Genomic DNA, 23,461 nt, shown 5'->3' with positions numbered 1-23,461 from the left:
CTTTGTTTATATGAACATCCGTAATTTAGTCAGTAGAGGGCGATGATGAGACTGAAATCTCCGACAAATGTATGATTTAGTCTGGTTCAGAAAGTTCAATATTACAGCGTCATGGGTGGGGTGTACCGACATGGACATGGTATGTAGCCGAACGCATATTTCTCTCTGACAACTACGACAGAGTGTTAGCCAGAGGTACTCTGGAAAATTAACAGTAAGTTTGCCATTGGCAGTTTGTATTCTATATAGTTCCATTTAACTATAGCGTAGCCTATAGCAATTAAATAAATGCATTTTAAATAGACAATACGATTAATACTTTGATGAAACATATCAGTTCATCTTACGGGCATTTATCTTTAAAGACCACGTAAACAAACAAATAAACGCCTATGTGGGAGTTAGTTTTTATCACTCTGACATGCACGGAAATGTTCTAACTAAGGCGTGCATAGGCTATTTATTGCATAGCCCATATTTGTATGCGACCTTTCTTCCAAATGTACTTATAGCATCTTTCTGCGAATGTCAATGTCACATTCACGCCACATGCTCTTTAAAGTTTTACATTTCTGTGAGTGATTTTTATGTATGTAAGAGATGTGTGAGTGTGTGTGTGTTTGTTGTGTTATGGCTGTATAAGCTACTGGATGCCTAAAATTTCTCTCGGGTGAATAAAGTATCTAACTATCCATCCATCATTAGGCTACGCGCTTAGCTACTGAACAAAATGCCCCAATGCCAATGTATCAGTTGCATTTTAACCGGAACGTTAAGTCGGTTTTGGCTACTGACGTGAATTTCTTGACTCGCGAATGTTTGCGCACACAAACCTATGTTGATGTATCACAGGAAATGCTGCCGCACACTGTCTGGATATTCTTATGGTGTGTCCTCTTGGTCCAGTGTGATGTTAACTCTGGGTCAAGCTTGGGAAAACAAACTGTGGACCTTATGTTAAAATATCCATTAATAGACGGGTAAGTCTTTATATGGTTGCGTTTTTGTTGTTGATGGAGTTTAGTTTTTCCTCAAGTGTGTTAGTTTGTTGGCTTTTGATCTAACCCGGGGGATATTCCATCAATCTCGCTAATGAAGGCGGCGCTTAACAGAAATAGCCTGGCTTGAACTAGCGTAGACTTTCACTTGGGGCTGAAGCCGTTCCATTAACTCAAGTTAGCGGCGTCTTGGCCTCGGTTATTCAAGCGAGGTTTACTTCAGCTTCATCTCTGCTCGTGCACGAGGTAGAAAAGTAGACCAAAACAGTAGATTGACGAAAAGACGATATATGTCGTAAAATTAAGACAATACTAGACGATTTATGTTCGATAGGCAAGAGCCATCTACATGATTTTCATCGAAAGTCATCAAATTTAACATCGAGAGAAAAAAATAGATTGCCTACAGAAATTGGAGAACAATGAAAGCATACATTTACAATGTTAATGGTTTGAAATCAATTGCGAGTTTGATTGGCTTCACTCTTGAACACATAGACTATACAGTCTATGCTTGAACAAAACGAGTGAATGAATACATAGTATAAAGTCAAAAACAACTTTGGCATATATTCAAAACTATCTATAGCCTACGTTCTTATATTAAAAGAGTTCACTCCAAATTATTGTCAAGGTGTAGGTGGTCATAAAATAAATTATCATCAACATAATAGCCTAATGTCTCCCATAAGTCCCAAAGTGTTTGAAATAAAATGATCTGAAATGCAATGGCTTTCAATTCAATTTGTGCCTAGTATTTAATCTGTGTAGCACACAGTTGATTTGACATTCATGAACAATCGTCGACACATGAAGCAGTTTTAATTATTAGCTGCCTAGGCTACAGAATAATTATCATTTGGCTTGCATCAGACACTGGACAGCCTACCAAATGTGCATTGACCACCCGCGCGTAGCGCGTTTGAAGCCATATTCAGCGTTTGAAGCCATATTCATGCGTCCTGCAAATTGAGACTGTCACGCATAATCAATGCTTGCTCAAAATAAAATTGGTCGCTCTATATCCTGCAGCCGGTTGCACGTAAGTTCCATCTGCATGTGGGTTGCACTGGTTAGCACTCTGGATTTGTAACCGGAGGGTTGCCGGTTCGAGCCCCGACCAGTGGGCCGCGGCTGAAGTGCCCTGCTTTGAGCAAGGCACTTAACCCCTCACTGCTCCCCGAGCGCCGCCGTTGAAGCAGGCAGCTCACTGCGCCGGGATTAGTGTGTGCTTCACCTCACTGTGTGTTCACTGTGTGCTTGTGTTTCACTAATTCACCGATTGGGTTAAATGCAGAGACCAAATTTCCCTCACGGGATCAAAAAAGTATACTTATACTATATAGCTCAGTTCTAACGTAAACTGGCTCGTTGAAGTTTACGATACTAAAATGTATAGGGTTGTACCAAATTGAATAGTTTCAACGTAACACCAGAGAATCCGTAGACGGGCTCTGGTAACACAAGTTATGACTTAAATTACACCCCCCTCTCCCTAGGTGTAAGGTCCGTCGTAGGTAATTTGTTAACATGGTTTTCTAATTTAAATTGTGGGGATGTTAAATTTAACAAAGTATAGGCCTAAGTTCCTCCCCCTTATCGTTTTTTACAGCTCCTTCTTTACATTATAATTTATTTAAAGTGAATAAATGGTAATGAGAAATAAATAAAATGAAATAGGCCTAGCTAAAGTAAATCGTAAGTGGAAGTGGATCTGTCAATTCACTGAATGTTCAAAGTATTATGAATCTTTATTTAGAAAAAAAAATACACATTGGTTGGCCTATTCATGATACATCAGCAATTACACATGTTTAGGGGAGGGCATTATTAATATACCATGTACGGTGGATACGTGCTAGAAATTGGTAAACCACTATCAGTGAGTCTGCCCGTGAGGTGGGGGCACCGCCGCGCCAGGCAGTGTCCCACATTGTCCCTCAGAAAAAATACCCCCTGTCCGCCCTTGGGATTATTAGCAGGTGGTCACCCTAAATGTGCATGACCCTTTATCAGCAGTAGACATATGTCTTTCATCAAAGATTATAACTAAAAATGTTATTATCAAGGTGATAAACAATGTAGCCTTAATACTTCGTATGGGAAGCGAACCTGCGAACACGCAAGATTGTAGACTAATTCCTTTCCTATGCCGTCTCGTTGCACGTTACACCACCACCGAACGTAAGTGACGTAGAGTAGCACGATTCCTAGAACAAGGATACAAGGAAGTTTATTGTCACATGCATATAGTTACTGGAAGCAAGAAATGCAGTGAAATTATGTCTGGTGTCAGCCTATTTGTGCAAAGTGGGGGGGTAAAAAGTGCAGTAGAAGAGGGGTTTAGTAGATTAAGTGGCAAGGGCTGCATAAGAAAGGTGGGGGAGAACTGGAATTGGCGGGGGCACCAACAAGGAGCACCCAAGAGCAACAGGGGCAAGGAAAAACTCCCTTACCAAGGAAGAAACCTTGGGCAGATCCACGGCTCAAGGGGCTAACCCAACTGCCAGGGGTCTTGGTGTGTGTGTTGGGGGGATGACAGGGGAGATGGGATAGTGTGCTGTGTATGTGGGGAGAGGGCAGTGTGCAATATGTGTGTTGGAGAAGCTTCCACACGCATGTGAAGCTAAAACATTTTAATCGTATAATCTTCATACATTCTTTGGAGCTAGTGAATGTGTAAATCCATGCTTGATGCACTGTCGGAAAAAAACATGTCTATAGGCCTACTTCTATTTTTGAAGTTGGCTACAGGTGACGAGAGCACAGGTTGAAGGAACCATCTTTTTGGACTCGTTTTCCGACAGATTGGGTTTTTTTGCAACACAGCTTAATTTAGCTTGAAAGTTAACCTGCTACGGAGCAGGTTAGTTCTGTGGCATAAATTCCCATAACTGGGATTCACGTTAACCTCATTAATGGAACGGAATTCTCACTAAAATTAGCGAGACTTATCAAAATAAGCCAGGTTTGGCCTTTAGCGAGGTTGATGGAATACCCCCCAGATCTGTTTGGTTATCCTACTTCTTTCATTGATCACATTTACTTTACAGGTGTGTTCAATATTTGCACTTGAAATAATTTGTCTCCCTTTAGACACAATGATCTTGCACTACAGCTGAGGATCAGGCATAAAAATAAACTAAGTCAGATTGACCCATACAAGATTCCACAAGTTGCCACAGACATAAATCGCCTTAAAACTGGTTATGTTGGAGCGCTGGTAATGTGACTCTCTACTTACAAATATTTTTACTCTCATCCAGTGATATCTTAGATGATAATTTCTGTTTGTCTTCTGTCTCTGCAGGTGTTTGCTGCGTATGTGATGTGCACTGCCCAAGACAAAGATGCTGTGCGACTGGCCCTTGAGCAAATTGATGTGATTCTCCGGCTGTGTAGTGAATGGCCAGATTTTGAGATGGTCAATTCATCCGAAGGTACTGTAAATACTAAGAGGCTTATCTGTAGAGGAAAAGAGATCTGCACACCACACATTTATCTCCCATTTATAATATTTTTTTTTATTATTGTGTGACGTTTTAAACTCTTGGCTCTTCCTCAGACTTAGTAAGTCTGGCCACAGAAGTCACACAACAGAAAAAGGTTAGAATGGGAACTAAATGGAATGCGGAAAACTTTTCCTCTTGTGATACATTCATGCTGGATCCTGCATCTGTCCAATTTTTGGCTCTGGGATGTGTGTGGTCTTACGTTTCTACTAAACAGACTTTGTTGTTGTAAAAATCAACCTCTTCTCTGCCACTGTGTCCCCTCAGCATTCTTTCCCCACTTCAGTTTGATTGAATTGAATATTTCTCATTGTCGTGAGAGGAAACTCATTCAGATGTAATTATGTGACGGTACTGATGTCTGTAATAGCAGCAGAAAACTTAATGATGTCCTTGGGCTTTTTTCCTTAATTATGTGCAATTTCTGAGGGTTGCCCAATTTGTTGTTTGTGTACGGCGACTGCCCAGTTGTCAGGGCTATTATCCAGACAAAGCATCGCTTAACATTTCCACTTTTCACATGGATATAGAAGAAGAAGTGGAAAATCCAACTGCTTATATCCTGTGTAGCTTGTCAGTTGTAACATTTGCCATTAAATCTGGATTATGTGTTTTTGTGGGTTCTGTCACTTAAGGGCTGAGGAATACTAAGAAAATTGCATGTATACTGAGCCTTGAGGGTGGACACATTGTAGACAGCTCCCTTCCTGCGCTACGCATGTTCTACAGACTAGGAGTGCGCTCAATGGCTCTGACGCACACATGCAACACACCCTGGTAAATAACCAAAACATCTCTGTTAATGTCTTTTATTTATAGATCTCTGTGTAACTGTGTCTACACTTGTAATGGCAGAGTACAAGATGAGTATCCACCTTAAAAGACTGATGTATGCAACCACTCATGATGAATTGAGCTGCAGAAATCCTCACTCTATTAGTAACGGATACTGTTGTTCTTTTAAGGGCTGAATCATCATCAAACCTTTATACAGTGTATAAAAAGAAGAACAGCAGTTTATCAGAATTTGGAAAGGTAGGATCTTGGAGGTAAACATATCAATTAAACTGATAAATGGAATGATTCATAATGGTCATATACTGTAGCTGAGTAAAGATAAAACTAAAGTCGAATGTTTTCAAATCGAATTGATTGCAAGTCTGCAATGACATGCCTGGGCTGCCATGGCATGAACTGTTTCAGGTGAATAACCAAGAAATTGAGAGAAGAACATTATGTTCCCAAAATGATTCTAACCCGGGGCGGAGCTTGGGGGGGCGCCCCTCTCCCACCTCCGGGTAAGGTGGGACGGGACTCCCACGGAGGAGCTAAGATCATGCAAACGGTTTCTTTTCAATCATTTTTATCAGAGTGGGAAGTATTAGGCTTATAGGTTGCCCCAGTCAGGACGAGTTATGACTACGGTTGCTGAAAAGTTTTGAAATTTACTTTGATGATTTAGTAGGTGTAAAATATTGAATAAAATGTTCTGCTGTATGACTGGTTTTATTTTAACTCTCATATTGAACTTTACGACGTGCAAATTCGCAAAATTGGATCAACGATATTGTCTCCTACAGGCGTCAATGAGAGAACACTTACACTTACATGATTTTGGTTTCGATTTTCTAATTGGAGTAAGTCTTTGTGACAACACGTCATCATGATACATTTGATAATGTTTGATCGTTGTTTTGGTATGAAGCATCTTTTACGTAGCCTAATGAATGCGCTCTAGAAAGTGAAAGTAGCCTAACCTAGGCCTATATGCGCTCTGTGTCTCAGCTGTCTGTGCACGCCCGCAATTGATTACCTTCCTCAAATGGAGAACACATCAATCCCATGGTATTTTTTGCCCTAAAATGCATGAAACATGCAAGTTCAAAATCCCGCCGGTAGCCACGTTACATCTACGTTTCATATTTGCCTAGGCTATTAGCCTACAATAAATTGAACGAACTCAACTGACAACAGGTATATCTACTGATTCGGTAATTGAGACTACAGACTACAGAATACAGTACAACAAACTTTCTGTCTTTCTGAAGTTTATTTTTGTATTCCGGGGTACAGTAGCCTAATTGCATAATGTCTTGACAATATTTTTTCTTACCGGCTTTCTGTTTAAACTGACTGCGGCGCTCTGAACTTTCCTGCCAGGTTTATGACGTAAACCGCATCTCGGATCTGGCATTGCCTAAACTCATCCTGTGGGAAATCAGATTATCTGTCAATATTGGGCTTTGAAAGTAAGGGATATTTGCTCAGTAATAGTAGGCTACATTTTGTAACATTTACAGAGAAACCGAGGGGAAGTTAAATTAAAAATTAGAATAGTTGGAAATTGAAAACACATACAAAAAAAGATTAGGGGCTTTTGAAAAGAGATTCGGGGCTTGAGCCCCCGAAACCACCTCCTCGCTCCGACAATGCAATCACACAGCAGTAACTTTTGCATTCAGTGATTTGCACCGCCCTAATTTTATTTTTGACTCTTCCCGTCACCGTTGCAACCTCTGAGCGCTCATTCTCCAAGTTAAAGATCATTAAAAACCACCATAGAGAATGAGAGAGCAAAGAAAATGGACATACACAGAGCATCGTGGACGAGTTCGCGAAGCGCAAGGCTCGTCGTATGCCCTTCAAATAGTGCTGCGTATTATTGTTGTTTTATTATTATGGGTCATGTAGCCTGTTTTTGTTGTTGTTCTCTTGGTTACACTTCATGTACGTTCGATGGACTTCAAAATTACAGTTGCTCTCCGTGGCGCTGACGCTTGTAAGACCCGCTGTTGCGGGCATGTGTAGCCTATGTTGTAAAATTATGTTATGATGAGTTTAATAAAGGGCCCGCTCATGTGCCCCGCCCCCGGCCCGGCTCTGACTTGTTCCGCCACTGATTCTAACACAACGGGTGAAATCCTTAACGTCATCTTAATTAACAGGTCACAGATCTTGACAAGTCTCTGCAGATATGCAGAGGCATATTTTAAAAAAGGGAAGCATTTAGTCTTCTCAGAAGGAAGGAAATGTGACCTTTTCAAAGAATCTGCTGTGTTTAGTACTATTAGTACTCTTAGGTGTAGTATGCACAATGCCTTGTTGCATATCAATAGCGTGCAGCAGATGATGGAGTGTTCTTAGCAATGAGGCTGCTTTAAATATGTACATTCAACCATTCATCACAGCTCCCACACAGTTGCGTGTGTTGCAGTCACTTTACATGGGCTCTCGTCATCCGTTGCCGAAAAGTTCAACTTTTGCTGCACCGACTGACGGCACCAGCCAATCAAATTACGAACAAGCGAACAACAGACGGCACCAGCCAATCAAACAATAGACGGCACCAGCCAATCAAATTACAGTTATACATGAAGTCATTTGGATAGCTACCGTCGGGAACACCCACGCAGCAGCTGAACTTCTCAACCGAGTGTCGGGAGCAACGCGACGCAACTGACCCACAATTCAGTTCGGCAACGGATGACGTAAGCCCATGTAAAGTGAACGGGATGCGTCTCCAGCACTGCAACGCACGCAACTGTGTGTGGGAGCCGTAAAGCTGGTGATACATTAGCATGCGATGCGAACTCCGCGACGCAGTATCCCTATTCATTTCTATGAGAAACGATTCTGGGTATGCGGTGCGACGAGAGCTGTGGCTGCGGTGCGTCCAAAAGTTCAGCAATCCCCAACTTTATGAGAATGAATCCGTCCATCGCGAGGCGAGTATCCAATAGCAGAGCAATACGCAGGGGAGCTCCATCATCACGTAGCCTAAACAAAACCTAATTTTCCGGTAGTGTGGTTACCGCCAAAACAACGTACAGAAACATGGCAGATGAAAAATTCATCATAGCAGTGTCTACATTTCCGTGTTTGTATGATGTGTCACTAGAATCATACAGGGACAACTTCATGCGAAATGAAGCGTGGAGGAAAGTTGGTGAGATTGTTAATGTAGCATTTAGGCTAATATAAGAACGGCCAATTGACCTGTCGCTAAGCCCCGCCCCCCATTGTTACCGTGTAAAAACTCGGACAAACAAACCAGACTTGATTAGAAATACATTGTGGACAATGGCAGCTGACAGTATATGAAAGCAGGCTTTGAGGACGTTTTGATCGACAAGAGGATTTACTTTCCTCCAGAAGCTATCAAAAGGGACTTAATTATGCTATGGAGGGGTGTATTCAAAACTTACATACAAGGTGACAAGCAGTTGTGGCGAGTAGCCGTGCAAAAACCACTGACGTTAATGCTAGCTAGTGGAAGATTGATACTAAGATATGTTACGTTAATATTTGATGTAGTAAGAATATAGTAGTTGGTTAATGAGCATTTTCATCTTGGGATTTAACCCTTTAGGCGCCAGAGGTTTTTTTCCGAAACGATCAATTTTGACATCTTCATTTCAAAAGGCTATATCTTAAAAGTGATAAGAGATAGAGACTTTCTGTAAATTAGAGAAATATTAAGGATGACCCAAAGTGTATGTAGAGATTAAATGTTTATATCTAATTTGCATATTATGACGTCATATGGTGGCGGCCATCTTGGATTATAGAATTTTCATGAAAAGTTGCATGTTTGAATGATAAATGCACCACTTCTTTCCCCCCAAAATGTCCCTCACCTTCTGAATGCTATATTGCACAATACTGAATGCTCAGGTAAATAGTAAGTAGTGAACAAACTGTGTAAATCATTACTAATAAATGGCAGAAACAAACCAAATGCATGTAGCGGTAGACTGGCCTTTTGCTGTAGAGATTTTCCATTTACTACATACAGTAGGCACTCTGATTCCATGTATGGGGCACATATATATTATTCAGATGACACACAAACACAAGTAGACAAGACCTGTTTAGTTCAAAAGCTCATTTGCCACGGCAAGGCACAGATCAGGAGTGAGATGACGAGACAAGACAAGAGACAATGTTAGTATTTTTTTTCTTTTTGTTGATGTTTTTTTGTTTTTTTTCTTAGCTGACAAAGACACACACATCACAAGGACATGAACACACAAAAAGGAACACATAGTGTACTGTATGTCCTAAATGATCAGGGAAGTAGATAGCAAATCAACAGTGTAAATCATTACTAAATGGCTGACTTTTTTTTTTTTTATGTAGCAGGCCTTTTGCTGTAGAGATAATGACTCCCTATCCCTATCCATACAGGGCCGGCATTCCCATCATCTTGTGATAGACTATGCATGACCTAATGTGTGTGTGTGTGTGTGTGTGGGAGAGGGAGAGAGCGTGTCACCACCTCCACCATGCGAGCAGCATGGCCAGATCTGCCTCGCGCGCGCCGAGTGGAGAGAATTTGCGCAGCTCGGACTAGGCCTACTGTCATTCTCATTGCGACTCCCCACACTGCCACTACGTTCCCCCCTAACTGTCCTATGAGCACTTCGACCTCGTCTAACATACCCAGTGGCATTAGACAAAGGCTCCACCACGTTACTGTCGCCGCGATTGTGGAGAGGCACACGTTCAGAAGACAGAAGCTAGCGCTATGGATATTAGGCTACCTCCAGCCTCGTTCGCCACACCACTAACACCCTGCTAACTTCCCGATGAACACTCCGAACCTGTGAAACATTATTCCCACCAGTGACATTGGGCAAACGATTCAACGTTTGTGCTTGGTGTAAGCTAAACTATGGAGTAAACTCTCACTTTGTCCAGCTGCATCATTGCAAGGCAGGGACGCATCTGAAGCCTCACTAAACGAATCACCGTCATTTTCTGAAGGCAGATATTCCCCTTCAGAATCAGGGTCCGCGAATAGAAGACCCAACACTTCATTTCAGGTAAACTTTTTTGATGCCATTAGACGATAATCTAATGCAAATACTCGCTGACGTTGACAATATCGCTCTGACAAAGTGGCTCACACGCACACTAGCTCCGGTATTTCATACACTGATTCACTGCGCTGTAGCTAGAAAGTTTTGTTTAAAGCGTGTCCTTTTTTCGACTCGGGGATGACGTATGACATGTCTGCCATCTAGTGGAGTGGAAGTCGAACGAAATATGACACCCTATTTGACTAAATCGGCCGTTTTATTCAGTACCGCATCTTGTCGACTATAGTCGCCTGTGGCGCCTAGAGGGTTAACAGGGAACCTGTCCCCACGTTGTTGGCTTAGTAGCCTACATTACGTCGAGCTGTTGCAAATGCGAGAGACATCCTGTAGGCTACTGTTGATGAAAATATAGACCCCGTTTTCTAGCCTCTCGGGGTACCGGCTATCAGTATTACACGTCCCCCATGCAAAACGTTTGACGTTTTTGAGTTAATAAACTCTATAAATAACCATTAATTTGTCATTTTATGCCTGCTCCCTGTTGTTTCCTATGGAGTTGTCCGAGCTGATGTCCGAGTCCCGTTGAGGCCATACTGTCATTGGCTCATCAGCGTTCTAAGGGTGGCGCTTAGCGACAGGTCAATTGTTTATCAGTTACCATGGGAATGACAAGTTTGGGGGTGTTGAGGTTCCGGTGTGGAGGAGATCTCGTTGTTGTAAGTTGTGGTGAACCGCCATTAAACAGAGAGCCATTGTCTCATCCAAAGATATATACGTATCAGTGTATGTTCTTAAGTGACCTCGGACGCTACATTAATATAGATGGTGAGTGTTATGAAGTTATGAAGTTTATTGGTTGGTTGTTTACTAGGCTACCCTAGTAGCCTTACTAGGCTGCTCTTGCCCTGCCGTTTCCACCCATCTACAAAAGGGAACGCCCATCAAAGCGTCTTCATGGAGGGTAGCGTCAAGATTTGGTACTGCGTTGCGGAGTTCGCATCGCATGCTACGGCGCTGATCCACTAGCACGACACGACATACGCATGGTGTCGCGCTGCCTCCCCTCGTTCAGTCGTGTGTGGGCGTTTCATTTAAAATGTCAGTTAGCAGCTCATATTCAGTTCGTTTTAACTTATCCTAAGTGTTTTTCCACAAATGGACCACAATAGGCATGTACTTATAAGATAGATAGATAGATAGATAGATAGATAGATACTTTATTGATCCCCAAGGGGAAATTCAACTTAACTGTATACAACACATTAATAGCCTATACAAATTATGCAAGCCATTTCGAAATCTTGTTTTATTTAAACTACTCAATGCAATCTCAAATCCTCACCAGAACCACCAACAGTCAATGTATTCCTCCAAATCCTAGTTTCGTTTGGTTTATGGACTATTAGGTGGTCGTGGAAGAGACGTTAAAACATTAATTTGTCTTATAAGCGGAACCAAAGTTTCACAGGCACTGTTGTGGTAGAACAAAGGACCTACAACCTCGTGCTTTCATTGGATAGTCGCGTCGCGTTCAACGGATTCATTTGCATAAAGATGGGCATCAGCCTTTTTGACGCGCTACATTTTTTCAAATGCAGTGCTGCCTTCCCGGAATGGAATGCGACACGACAAAATGTTGTGCAGTGCTAGTGGATCAGCACCACACAGACTCTGACGGCCCCACACACGGTTGCGTGCGTTGCAGTGCTGGAGACGTAAAGCATAGTACAAAAGTACAAAATATTCCACTTATATCCAACCCACAGTTTCTGAGCTGAATGTCTTTCTGTGATATGTAATAGAAAGGGGTAATGTTACCCCCTTTTGATGTCCGAATGTTATCCAAAGTCGTCATCGTCTTCTTCTTCTTCTTCTTCTTCATCGTCTTCTTCTTCTTCTTCTCCTAACCATCTGTGTCTAATTCAGCTTCAACCGTTTAATGTAGAAACTTTGTAACGTAGGTCTTGAAAAGGACACTTGAGCAATGTATTTTTCATTTACTGGATTCGGTCCTCTCCCGTCGATGCGCTAGATGTGACCCGCAGTAGCGCGGAGGTATATTTGTTTTCAATGTATTTTTCATCTTTGTCAACTTTATACTTGTTGAAATACAAGAAAGCAAGCTTATTTTCCCCCATATACGTTGCATTGGCACTATGACATCATAAAGGGCTAATTCAACTGATTTGCACCTGTATCAACTGCCAGCTGCTCATCTAGGCCCCCTCAAAGACCCAATTAAACTGATCGCACCTGTATCAACTCAACTAACTAGGCCAACTCTCTGTCTCCCTCCATTCTACAACGATATAAGGCACATTCCATCTAACTTTCTATCTATCCATCTTCAAACCATTCACTCAACAATCTGCCTATCAAAATCCATTAAACTTTCTATCTATCAACATCCATTACACTACATCAACTTATCTTACTTGTATCTACTTGTCTCTAGCCTGGGTGCCATTCCGAACTTAGTCCCACCCACAACATTTGAGGTCGGGAAGTTCTGGTCTGGCATTGCTCCATTGTGGAGCAAGTATGCTCGCCCTAGATCGGGCGGACCAATCAAATCGGGCTTTACGATGATGGACAGGTGAGCAACAGCGCCTGGTCTATCACGTCATCTGAGCACGCTTAGATCAGGCTTATGTTTGAAAAAAAAACGCTGTACCAGAAGGATACATGGCTTTTAAGACCCCATATGGAAAATGCATATTATTTAATGAGGTTTTATCATTGAAAACGATTATTTCTGAAAACTTTGGCCAAAGTTGAGATGTGGGAAAGCTCGTGGTTTCACTTTCATCAAGGGAAAGCAGCGCTGTTGCGTTGCGACATGTTCCCTCGTTCGTTTGAAATCTCTGATTGACCACCTGTTCGAGGGATTTGCGACAGCCTTTCCCAGCTGTTTAACATGTTTGTAGCATATCAATGTTCAACAGAATTGGGTCATTCCACGTCAGTTCAACCAGGGCCCACGCACTTAGGTCTCAAAAAATTCTGAAAAAATTACCAGGTGTACCTATGTTACCCAGGAGACACACTGTAAAATTACTCTTATGTAAGATCAATACTTTCCAAGATACAGCCAGTTTTACAGGGGGAGGGGGGTGTCGATTTTGTTCGGCCTCTTTTTTTTGTCAAAGTTCACAAGCCCACAGCACAAGAACTAAACCATGTAGGAGGCTCAAATTTTGCATGCTGGTACATAAATAGGAATAGTATGTAGCAAAATCGTCACGTTTGGTCTGGATAATCCTGCATGGTCATAGCTGTCCCTCAAAGTTGATAAAAATTTTATTGGAGTTTTTGGCTGGGCTCTGTTTAAGCCTTCAGAAGACATATTTGTACTCAACATAGGCTCTTGATTTATTTTCCTTACTGAGATAAGTAGAAACACTCTCACAAAAAGCAATGAACAGAAAACAAATCCCTTCAGGGTCTGAACAGCAGACCTCACAAGTCTGAAAAATCATTTTGGTTATCATTTTCAGAGCACCCAAACACCTTGTGGGAATATACAAAGATTTTTTAAATATGTTTTTATTTATTCTCCATGATCCCTTCTTTTTGAAAACACCAATTTGACTTGTCTTATGCAAATCGTTCTTTTTTATTTTCCACCCTGAACATGGGCAAAATGCCCCATTGACATCAATATGTTTTATATAGTCACCACACTGCCACCTGTGGTTGTATAAAGTAACCTGTGGTAGCAGCAAGCAATTATTTTTAAAAATGGAGGGGATATAGGCTATCAGTTTTTTCCTAATAGCCTACCCTACTACGTATCTCTTAGATTTCGCTAATGAGTGTTGTAGGCTAGGAGTTATTGACGGCACTAACTTTTACAAAAGACCAGAAAACAATGTTAAGGCATTTGTGGAGAATAAGGATGGTTAGTGTGTTTTCTTCCTACACCTCACGGTAAGCTATTTTGTTGCTCTGATTGGTTAGGTCTATCCAATTGAGTGCAGAGGCATTCCCCCCCTGTATCGGTTGAAACACGCCCCATAATTATGAGCAGTATCAGACTCATATTCTGACGAGAATTGAGTATGACTACGTCGTGCTAACTTGTCTCAGGCTTTAAGCATACAATCTGGCTCTCTTAAGACTACAGATCCTATTCAACCGTTTCCTCTTCCCACAACTGTTTCAAAATAAAAGTCCTCACTACAATAATTCACTATTAAATAATTTAACTATTTAAACTATCCGACTATTTAACTGTTCAGCCATTCCAACTGATCAGTTGTCATGTGTAATCGTACCAAAATAGTTGAAAACCGATCAGCATCAGCCCTTTTAGTCCAGTCATTTTAGGAGAAAGGGTTGAACAAATTGCAACACAAGCAAACTTAACTGATTTTGTATCCTCAATATGTCCTGAGTAAGGGAAAAAAAGCCCCGAAGAATCCCAATAGGGGAAAGTTTAGAAAAAGACCTAAATATACCCTATTCATGCGCCTATACAGTATTTTTCTCACGCAAATAGGGGGAAATAATTAACCTTCACATATCACCATGAAAATTACTGAGTTGATTACTTACATCAAGACAAACAAAAAATGTATTATAAGTTTTTTTAAATTGTTTGTTAACATGGGCAAACAGGGCATAATGTAATTATGTATAGCTAATGTATAGTGACCCAAAACTAATTGCAACATTTGACAAACAAATTGTCCAAGGCATGGAGGAAGATAATACATGTCTTAACTGGTATTATATCTCATCTAGAAGGTATATGCTTATAGAAAATATATAGTTTATGGTGTTTAATTTGTTTTCCCTGGATAGTATAGGCCAAAATGTATCCACTTTACACTAGATTCGCCTTTACAGAATAGAGGGCAATGTATTGTGCATGGCATAGAGGAAGATGGGAAATGTCTTAAATGGTGTTATATCTCCTCCGGAGGGTATATGCTTTCAGAAAATATATAGTTTAGGGTGTTTAATTTGTTTCCCTTAATAGTGCAGGCCAAAATGTATCAGCTGTTCACTTGATTTAGAGGAGTATGTGTTATGCATGGTATGGAGGAAGATGGGACATAAGTTGATTGATGCTATATTTCATGTACAGTGCATATACTTTTAGAATATGTATAGTTTTGACTGTTCTATGACTTTGGTAAAACCATGATCCATGCATAGGCATGCATTGTTAATTATTAATCTTAAACTATATTTATTAGTATAGCATTTTTGCCAGATGTCACAACAATAGAGTCACTTGGAAGCTAACTGCAGTTATCCCATCTGCACCCTTCTGTCGAAGTAGGACATTATCATGTCCATCTTCAACTTTGCCTTCACAATTTTCCTGCATTCACTAACATAAACATACTGTGCTGTCCGATTATTGTTTTAGACAAAAATTGTGCAAAGTAAAGGGGCATCATACAGGCCCCTCTGATTGGACAGACAGTATATCAGTCAACCCCTGGGCGAGAGGACAATTACTATAAGACTTGCAAAATGATGGACTGATACTTTAGTGCAGGGGTGGGCAAACTTTTTGACTCAAGGGCCACATTGGGTTTTGAAAATTTGCCGGCGGGCCGCACAACATTTTTTATAGCCTATAATTTAGTATGAAAAGTATTTATTTTAAAATATGAATTGCTTAAAAATACTGCTGATGTTATGTATAAATTGTGCACTGTCGCTTTAAGACAGTCGCGTTAATTCACGTTTATTTCTCAATGATCTTCTGCCTGCTCCGCTATGGCTAGTGCTGTACCTACGGCTGGGCCCTCTCACAGTTTTTAAATGGTCAGTAGTGGGAACTACTGTTGCCTTCATGATTTCCTTTTAAAAATTTCTTATAAGAAGGAGATATCAATTATCAACAATGACAAGCCATCTGGAACCGCGGCTCTCTCCCTCTCGTGAGTCCAGACGCGTTCCCAATTAAATGGATCACATAATGTTCACATTAGATCTGCTGCAAAGGAGATAACTAAGAGTTAACTTAGTTTAACATGATGTTATCTCTATTTAACATGATATTTTGACATTGTAAACATTCTCTAAGGAGAGTGAAAAGCAGTTTGCAGTAAAGCTAACCAACGTCGTCTCTATCGCAGGAAAAAAATAGCGAGGAGCCTGATAACCAAATGAAATGCTCGGCGGGCCGGATGAAAGTGCTTGGCCCGCGGGCCGCAGTTTGCCCACCCCTGCTTTAGTGTGATATACTGTATGTTTCAGTGACCTCTAAATCAGATTACGTAAACACCAAAACCACTTTCCTAGGCTGAATAATGACTAACTATGTGTTTGTACAGATTACACATTGTGGAACACTTACATGCAAAAACCTACTTGGCTCTATTTAAAGATTCAACAACCATTTCCATTGATTCAAAGGGCCAAAATGTAAAAATACACCAATTTTGCAACAAACCAGTATGAAATAAGCCAAAGGAATTCACTCTTTGAAAATAAAAGAATGTTCCTCAACAATGCAAGATTCTAAAATTCCATGTTAAGTTGGATGGGGTCAGATATTCTTTAGAATGTGTATTCTACAACATTCTAATTACAGTTTTGTCAGTATTTGCTGAAGAATAATGCATAAAACAACCCTCATTTTAACATTTCCACCAACTGGATTTTCATGGTCTTTTACTATGGTGTAAAGATCACCAATTGAAATATTAAAATGTGAAAATAAATTCTGTTGCAATTAGTTTTGGGTCAGACCTTTGCCTGGACTATTAGCTCTGTTGTGGTATGTATACAAATTAACTATACGTAATTACATTATGCCCTGTTTGCCCATGTTAACAAACCATTTCAAAAAACTTATAATACATTTTTTGTTTGTCTTGATGTAAGTAATCAACTCAGTAATTTTCATGGTGATATGTGAAGGTTAATTTTTTTTCCCCTATTCACGTGAGAAAAATACTATAGGCGCATAGGGTATATTTGGGTCTTTTTCTAAACTTTCCCCTATCGGGATTCTTCGGGGTTTTTTTTCCCTTACTCAGGACATATTGAGGATTCAAAATCAGTTAAATACTCTTAAGTAAGTATACTCTTAAATAGGCTTTTTTGGAAAAGCCTTTATTTGTAATGGCAGCTTCAAGACATTTCCTGTATGACGAAACTAATCAGACGCAGTATTTAAATGTGATTTTGGCCCGTTGTTCTAAACAGATTATATAACAGTCTAGAATAGATAATCTTGAAGATTCCATGGGTTCTCTCTGTATTTCATAGGCTTGTCCAAATGTTGTGTAGTAAACTTTAAACAAGCTTCGACATGTTTTTATTCAGCAATAGAGTCGTGCGAGGTGAGCGTACTTACTGTACTTACTGAATAAAATGTTAAAGCGTTCAATACTTATTTCCCCAGCTATATGTGTATAAGCCAATATGATTTAAATGTAAACTAGAAAATGTAATTTTGAGGAATTACCAGTGCATGAAAATGCAAAACATATTATGTAAAATATATAGTGTTAAAACAGATAATATATAGATAGTTACAATGGTTTTGGTTAGGTAGACATGGTTGTTGCAATGCTAAATAAAGCTGTTTCTATGATGGTTGATAGGATAATCATGTTGATTGGTATGAAAACTGACTGATAGATGCTTTATTTCAATGGGTGCTATGTTGGTGGCTATATAGGTGGTGGTTAAATATAGTTGGCTGGAGGCATAGTTGATGATAACTGACAGTTGGAATGGCTGAACAGTTAAATAGTTGAGTTGAACAGTTAAATAGTTTAAATTGTTAAATTATTTAATAATGAATTATTGTAGTGATGACTTTTATTATGACCGCCGCGCAGCGAAGTCATATAGGTTTAGTCAGATTTTTTTTTTTTTTTTTTTTTTTTTTTCGCATGCCCAAATTTCCATCAATGAGTCCCGGGACACTGAAAGACCGGGGTACACGAAACTTGGTGGGCATGTAACCCCACATGGATAGCATGGAACCATCGTTTTTCGTTTTGATCTGTAACCCCCCCGCTTGACTGGACCCCCCGAAAGGAGGGTAGGGCAGACAAGGGGCCATGTCAAGGGGCCATGTCAACCCATTCCATAACCACTCATTTCATGTATAGCGCCACCTAGTTAAACACAAAAAAGTAAAAATGAGGTGTTGTAATTGAAGGTATCTGTGACCTAACATAGTCAAAACTGCACGAAATTGGAAGTGTATGATCATTATGACACCCTCTGTATGCACGCCAAGTTTTGTGGAATTCCGTTCATGGGGGGCCACACAATAAATTAATTTATGTTACTATACACCAACTGGCCTGTAGGTGGCCGGAGACAGTTTTCTGTGAATATCTCGAGAACCGTAGGGCCTAGGAGGTCCATCTTTTTTATGTATGTTGGTCTTAAGGGGGCATGTCAACCCATCCCATTACCACTTATTTCATGTATAGCGCCACCTAGTTAAAAATTAAAAAGCAAAAAATGTGGTGTTTTTATCACAATATCTCTGGCTGACAAGGTCAAAACTACACAAAATTAAAAGTGTAGGATCATTATGACACCCTCCGAATGCATGCAAAGTTTTGTGTACTTTCATTCATGGGGGGCCTTACAATAAAATAATTTATGTGTACATTTAGTGACGTACACCAACAAGGATTCCCGGGACACTGAAAAACCGGGGTACACGAAACTTGGTGGGCATGTACCCCCACATGGATAGCATGGAACCGTCATTTTTCGCTTTGATCTGTAGCCCCCCCGCTGGACTGGACCCCCCGAAAGGAGGGTAGGGCAGACACAGTTCTCTGTGAATATCTTGAGAACTGTAGGGCCTAGGATGACCATTTTTTTCCGTATGTTTGCCTCCAGGGGTCATGTTAACCCATTTCATGTGCACACATGTGCACAAACAGATACACACACACACACACATACATTCACAGTAATCATACGTATGACACATACTCACACAGTAGACATATGTACGCTTGCATGCACAGGCACATACGCAGGCACAAACACAAGCACGCACGCACACACACACACACACACACACACACACACACACACACACACACACACACACATAACATAAACATAACACAAACAATCAAGAATTTCTCAGAATTATAAACAGGCAAGATGGAGGTGGGGTTGTATAAAATGAATTTTACATGTGAAATCTATGAACTAATTTTCTTTTTACTTGTTGTCTAGCAGATACCAGTGAGAATTGAGTGTGGATAATGCAATTTAGTGAGACAGTTAGAATCATATAGGCCTTTCAGCGTGATTTCTTTTTGTGGAAAAAATGTGCTGGACTGGGCGGCGGTCATATTTTGTACCGCTCTGCGGTACATCTAGTTTTGAAACAGTTGAGGGCAGAGGAAACGGTTGAACAGGATCTACCGTCTTAAGAAATTTCCGTAGGCACGTTTTTTCCTGTGTCATTCCACTTTGTTACACATAACTCCTATGGGTGGATTATCTAAATTAATACTAATCTCTGGTGAAAATTTCATGTAAATAGCCTCACTGGAAGTATACTTACTGAAAAAAAAAAAGATTTGTTCAATACTTATTTCCCTCGCTGTACATGCTGAATGTGTAGTACTGTTATTGCCAATGTGACGTGTGTCTGCGCTGTTCCTCTCTCTAGGCTGTGGTGGATGAGATGAACAGACTGGGGATGATTGTGGACCTCTCACACTCCTCCTGGGCCACTGCATGGGCAGTGCTGAACGTCTCCAAGGCCCCGGTCATCTTCAGCCACTCCTCGGCCTTCGCTATGTGCAGCCACCACCGTAACATTCCAGACAACCTGCTGCACGCGCTGGTTAGCCTCAGCACACACAAAATGTGTATCAAAGGGTATCATACAGTGTGGAATGGCATTCTTGTGTTTTGTATCAATTTTTAGAAAGACAACAAGGGGCTCATCATGGTCAATTTTTACTCTGAGTTTGTTGGCTGCGGACCCAAAGCAAACATCTCCATTGTTGCTGGTGAGAAATCATTCATGTCAACTGCTATACTGAATGCTCTCCCTCAATCAAGTAAATGATACATTGAAGTGCTCTTCTTTTTTCAGACCATTTTGACCACATCAAGAGCCAAATTGGGGCTGACAGTATTGGGATTGGTGGGGACTTTGATGGTGCCTCTAAGTGAGTATCTCCAAATGCAATGAGTATATCTGCATGCATGGTTCCATGGCAATAGCACATGTGACAGATTCATTACTCACCCTGTTCCATGTGGTTTCCTGTACCTCAGCTGCGTCAGAGTGTTTATGATAATGCAGCATCACTGTTCCGTAGTTTCCCAGAGGGCTTGGAGGATGTGTCCAAATACCCGTCACTGATCCAGGAGCTTCTGCGTAGGAACTGGACCGAGGCCGAGTTGGCAGGAGTGCTCAGGCTCAACTTCATCAGGGTGTTCGAGGATGTCGAGAGAGTGAGTTGGGCTCAAGATGTTATCTGATATGATAGCTAATAATAATCTTATAATGGAGTATCTATCTAGTGGGTCAAACACTAATCCACAAACTATGCTATTTTTAAGATTTTTCCTTTAAAGGAGAATTCCGGTGTGATATTGACCTAAAGTATATTGAAACATGATACCGAGTGTGAACGTATGTCTCATAGCCCATCTCGGCTTGTCCCTGCACTCCAAAATCTGGCGCTAGTTAGCCGATGCTACCAACAGCTTTTTCAATAGTGGTGCTTCGGCATCGGGCTAGCCATGCAAATAAATCACTGTTTTACACCCATTTACGAGGCTCAATGTATCTCCACACTTCATTGGTAGACTTCCGAGGGCCCTGACATTTAAAACGAGACATTGAGAACTTTGAAAAAGCACTGGTAGTTTACTTACAAGACGATTTATACAGACAGTATCTTCACGAAGTTTAGCGTTTGCAGCCATCTTGAATTTAGTCACGATAAGTCGAGCAACGAGTAAGAATGAACAGGTATGATAAGGGATCAGATTCCAAAAATAATTCAGTGGAAATACATGGATTCCAGTTGCTGCTACTACTCCCTTTCAATTGTCCCGAGCGGTCATTCTCTCTCCAAACTAACTTTATTCTCAAAATGTTGAGTTTAATGTTGACACGTCGAGATAAAAGTCGACATGTCGAGTTTAATCTCACCATGGCAAAAAATATTTTGTTCTTCATGTGTTGCCCTAATACTCGTATATTCTCGTCGTATATTTCACATTTGCACTTTTTGTTTTATGTAAGGGATAATATATTGTCTGCCAATCATTATCGGACAATAACTACCGGCAGGGAGAACAGGACGCGGAGGGGTTTTGCTTTGTTTGCCACACAACAGAAGTTTCGAGTGCTGCGTGGCAATTGTATTACTTTTTTGAGCACTTTGGTCAACCACAGGTTGTTTTAAATTGTGCTATAATTAAACTTGACTATGACTATTACTTGCTGACTTTCACTTTCAGTGAAGTTCCATTGCGATAAGCAAACCAACTATTCGCGGAATTGTATGACAGACGTGAATCAGAAGCACAAAACCCGTTGCCATTGACAGCGGTCATTATACAGATTTAACAGATCTCCGAACGTTGGGAAGGCCCATTCAAGTAAATGGAACTTTCTGCAGAACTCTGAAGAGCCGTTCTCTCACTGTTTATTTTTTTGGTGACTAAAAAATATCCTACCCATGGACACTACATTTCTGCCAATTAGGGACTTTATTTTTAGTTTTGGATTATTTGATTCTTTTTTTATTTTGTAAAGTGCATTGAGACCGTGCTACATGGTGATTTTGTGTTCTAAATAAATCTATGGACTGATTGAATGAATCTTATTTGGGTTCACTTTCCCAGGTACGAGACACGTTGAAAGGCACCCAGCCAAGCGAGATGGAGATCCCACTGAAGGAGGTTGATGGTGCTTGCCGCCTGGATCTGAGGCCTCCAACGCCAACCAAGAAATCCATCGGGCTGACAACTGTCAAGAGTGAGAGCAATTTCCTGTCGGGTGGAGCTCTCATATGGATGCTACTCCTGATCTGTTTACTCCTTCAGTAGAACAGGCAAGGACCTCTCCTCTGGGTTTAGACGGACAGCTAGAAGCTCAGATGTAGCACTTTATTTCAGGGCTGTGAAACTATGAAGGATTATTTTCACAGTTGATTGTTTTATCAATTGATCAATCAGTTGTTTGGTCTATAAAATGTCAGAACATTCAAAAATGTTAATCAGCATTTCCCAAAGCTCAAGCTGACGTCCTCAAATGCCTCATTTTGTCCACGCGTCAAAGATGTTCAGGTTACTGTCAGTACTACAGTTTACATAGAGGAATAAGTAAATTACAGGTTACTGAAGTTTAAGTAGCTTCAATCAGAGAACTTTCCTTACAAATAACTAAAATTGATTAATTGATAACCAAAATAGTTATTAGATAGATAAGCAAATTGTTTAATAGTTGACAACTAATCCCTTTATCAACTAATTGTTGCATTCCTACTTCATTTATATACAGAGAGGAAATAGAATAAAGTAACTGAGAAATGTGTCGGAAAACGTCTAAATGCTGATTACCAAACATGCCTCTTACTGTGAGTGAGTGAGCTCACAACATTATATGAAAATGTTATTCTTTTGAGTATTTCTTTTGATATTAACACTATGTGGTAGCATATTGTACTGTGTTTTGTTGCTATGCATTGGAACTGTAAAATATAGTCTAACTTGTAACTTTCAGATTACCATTTATTGGAATATTTAAGTGTTAGACGAATGTGGCATGTCCAGTAAGTTGTTGAGTATGGAAAATGTAACCTTCCAGACATATCAAACAAAGGGTTTGAATATCCTATGGCAGCAAACCTGGAGTGTTCTTGAATACTTGGAGTCTTGGAAAACTAATCACCTCAGCTGTTTCGCATCACTGTTTTTATGTCCACGGAGTTTCTATTTTTAGCTTCATGTATCGATCATTTTACATTTACACTTGAATGTATTTGATATAAATACATATTGTGTTTAATGTAATCATAACCATATATAATGCAAGATTATATTGTGCTTTTAATTTAAAGTGGTTTATGTCATTTTTGCATGATGATATATTATTTGTCAAATAAAATAAGTGCACTAATCAGTGTAATATATGAATTGA

General features: G+C 40.4%; 1 protein-coding gene across 1 annotated transcript; it reads left to right on the top strand.

Annotated features, from left to right (window-relative positions):
• The first annotated feature begins 70 nt into the window (after positions 1-70).
• On the top strand, positions 71-23,440 carry dpep2 (dipeptidase 2). Its single transcript, XM_042060741.1, has 11 exons — positions 71-139; positions 853-980; positions 4,095-4,221; positions 4,309-4,438; positions 5,146-5,287; positions 5,476-5,545; positions 19,964-20,140; positions 20,225-20,309; positions 20,396-20,471; positions 20,625-20,760; positions 22,165-23,440. The coding sequence occupies exons 1-11, from the start codon at positions 131-133 to the stop codon at positions 22,366-22,368; spliced, it is 1,284 nt and encodes a 427-aa protein (XP_041916675.1). The 5' UTR covers positions 71-130; the 3' UTR covers positions 22,369-23,440.
• Positions 23,441-23,461: the final 21 nt, after the last annotated feature.

Source organism: Alosa sapidissima, chromosome 14 (genome assembly GCF_018492685.1).
Source record: "Alosa sapidissima isolate fAloSap1 chromosome 14, fAloSap1.pri, whole genome shotgun sequence".
NCBI classification, from domain to species: domain Eukaryota; kingdom Metazoa; phylum Chordata; class Actinopteri; order Clupeiformes; family Clupeidae; genus Alosa; species Alosa sapidissima.
This window is presented reverse-complemented; position numbering and strand designations above follow the sequence as displayed.